Raw genomic sequence first — 3,081 nt, 5'->3', positions numbered from 1 at the left:
TCATCTAACTCTCAAGATGCTTGGCGGGTTTTACTTGGTACCGTTGCTCGGTAGTATGAAAGCACTGAGTTGCCTCTGGTGGCAACGAACAAAACTGAAGCAAATAAACGAATTGCATTGAAATACATGCACTTCTCGATTCTACCGTTATTTTTATTTTGTTTTCTCGTTTGTGGCTCAGAATACCTCGCTTTTCTTGTCCGAGACATCTATGTTCGTGTGTTTGAGTTAGAAATAACGGAAAATAACGGTACAAATGGCGTGTATTTCTATCCCAATTATGTGTTGATTTTACCCATGAATAATTTTGTTAATTTTTAATATTTTTGTTTTTATTTAAATTTTACTTACGTCGCTTACAACTTCTTTGTTAAGATCATATTAATTGTTTAATGGCAATTAAAAATAAATAATACAAATTATTTTATTTATAACAAATATGTTTGTGTATGTATGTGTGCGTGTGTTTATCTTCGCAAACCGTAGAGGACCTCGGTCCATTTCAAATGAACTACCACCTTTGAAGTGTCCAGTTCGCACTATAATGTTTCTATCTTTCATATTTTGCTTTCTTTTGCCTCTAGTTCTCTCATTATCAATCTCGTAATGGCCTGCATCGCTGAAACTTTTAATTACACTAATAAATAAGTTTATGTTTGGTTTTGTTGTGTTTTGTTTTTACTTTTTGTTGCTTTTAACTATTTACTTTTTATTTTTAAGGTTTATATTCGCCTCGACGGCTCACTGTGCTGAGACTTCGTATGTTGGCTTTCTTCTATTTCTTCTTTTTCTTTTTGCTCTGATTGCGAGAGCAGCGTTTAAGCATTTAAATTAACTGTTTTTACTTGTATTTGTTGTGTTTATTTCGCAAAGCTTTTGCTTGAGAATGGCAGAAAAGCAGTGTGTATATGTATGTTTGTAAGCAAAAGAAAAGTTTTCAAGCGCCTGCCTCACTTGTATACTTGTATATACATATGCATGTATGTTTGTATGTAGGCGGCGAGCGCGTGCATCCCGGCGCGAAATGCTGTTGTCAGATTTCGGAAACATGCAAGCCTCGTGTCAGTTCCGAGAAATCTATATGAAAATCCTTCTCTGATTGGAAGAAGACTGATGTTTTCTGTCTACTTCGATTCCGGACGGGAGTTTCTACATTTCCTGACTAGCTGAAGCTCTTTGCAAGGATGTATTGGCTTCTCTGGCGTTCGCCATGTTCAGTATATACATACATACATACATACATAGGCATACTATACTAGTATACAGATACATAAGTATTTTCTTGCTTCAAACATATTTCTTGTGCTTACAATTCAATACATATGTTTTGTGAATAAATATGGATTTGTTTAAGTCTAGTATTATGCTATGCTCTTTTAGTTGTTGTTGCTGATACACTTGATGTATTTGTAAATTCTGTTTCTGCTTCTGAAGTTACTTTAGTGGTTCCCCCCTCCTTTGACTTTTAAAATGATTGACTATTGTATTTTAGTGCGCTGCTCTTAATGTTGTTACTGGTGTTGTTGATGCTGCCGCTGCTGTTGCTGTTGCTGTATTCCTAACTACACGTACTAATGGCGTCTGCTGCAGCTTCAGTTGGGTTTTAATTAAATTATTAATGATATTATTAGTAGATTTATATTGCCACCGCTTTTAGAGTGACATAGTTGTAGTTGTAGTTATTGTTGTGTATGTGAACTTCGCACGTGAGCGCTTGTGGCGGTCAGTGTGTGTGTGCTTAGCTGTGTGTGTGTTTGCTTGGAACTCAGACTTTTTATCGTGTATCGCTAATGTTGTTTTTGGTACCAAAGATTTTGATAAGCTGCGTCTCGTAGTCGTCAATGTTGCGCTTCATGATCTCCATGCACGGGCCCAGCAAGCGCTCGAATGCTCGCACCTCCAAGACTAAATAATGGGAATAGAGAGAATTGTGAGCAGAGGTTATTTAAATATGCCTAGCGAAATTCAAAAGTTAATTTAAATATTTTTTGTTCTTGTTGTTTTATTATTTGCTTTTAGTGTGCCCGCATGCACAACAACTTTTCCGCTGGTTTTCAGTTGCCAATTACACACAATTCTTATGTTACAAACAAATCTTCACTCGCATGCTGCAGTTCGTTGAAGTAGGATTAGGTGGAAGTGTCCAAAGCAAAACAGAAAATTCATAAAATCATAAAATCATAAAATATAACATAAAATCAAGTACAAAATTAACAGATTCCCATTTACAGAATTAGTGAAAACACAGAAAGAGTTCAGCACCCTCACTAGAAAGTTCTTACATACATATTTACAATTGTAACGGGATTTATATATGCGAGGCGCATTTGCACTTTATGACTGTTGAGTTTGATCAATTGAAGTTTCGGTGCAAATATACTTATAACGGCATACATATGTATATGAATAATAAACAAGTAAGGAAGGGCTAAGCTCGGGTGTCACCGAACATTTTATACTCTCGCATCAAATACCGTATTTGTGTAAAGTTTTATTCCGCTATCATCATTGATTCCTAATGTATATATTATACAGAGAAGGCATCAGATGGAGTTCAAAATAACGTTATATTGGAAGAAGGCGTGGTTGTGAACCGATTTCACCCACATTTCGTACATGTCATCACGGTGTTAAGAAAGTATTATATCGAATTTCATTGAAATCGGTTGAGTACTTCCTGAGATATGGTTTTTGGTCCATAAGTGGGCGACGCCACACCCATTTTAAATATTTAAAAAAAGCCTACGTGCAGCTTCCATCTGCCATTTCTTCCGTAAAATTTAGTGTTTCTGACGTTTTCTGTTAGTCGGTTAACGCACTTTTAGTGATTTTCAACATAACCTTTGTATGGGAGGTGGGCGTGGTTATTATCCGATTTCTTCCGTTTTAGACCTGTATATGGAAATGTCTGAAGGAAACGGCCGTGTAGAGTTTGGTTTACATAGCTGTAGTAGTTTCCGAGATATGTACATAAAACTTAGTAGGGGGCGGGCTCACGCCCACTTTTCCAAAAAAATTACGTCCGAATATGAAACTCCCTAATGCGATCCTTTGTGCCAAATTTCACTTTAATATCTTTAT

The 3,081-nt window shown here is 36.3% G+C and overlaps 1 protein-coding gene across 7 annotated transcripts in view; it reads right to left on the bottom strand.

Annotated features, from left to right (window-relative positions):
- Window positions 1-399: 399 nt before the first annotated feature.
- Window positions 400-3,081, bottom strand: part of LOC108973233 (cAMP-dependent protein kinase type II regulatory subunit) — a 71,480-nt gene continuing 68,798 nt past the window's right edge. For all 7 annotated transcript variants that reach the window (XM_018940317.1, XM_018940319.1, XM_018940318.1 and 4 more), the window contains one exon: window positions 400-1,905. In XM_018940317.1, the coding sequence (XP_018795862.1) occupies window positions 1,775-1,905 (131 nt within the window). In that variant the 3' untranslated portion in view covers window positions 400-1,774. The remainder of the gene's footprint in view (window positions 1,906-3,081) is intronic.

This window comes from Bactrocera latifrons, unplaced genomic scaffold (assembly GCF_001853355.1).
Source record: "Bactrocera latifrons isolate USDA-ARS-PBARC rearing strain unplaced genomic scaffold, ASM185335v1 scaffold_47, whole genome shotgun sequence".
NCBI lineage: Eukaryota > Metazoa > Arthropoda > Insecta > Diptera > Tephritidae > Bactrocera > Bactrocera latifrons.
This window is presented reverse-complemented; position numbering and strand designations above follow the sequence as displayed.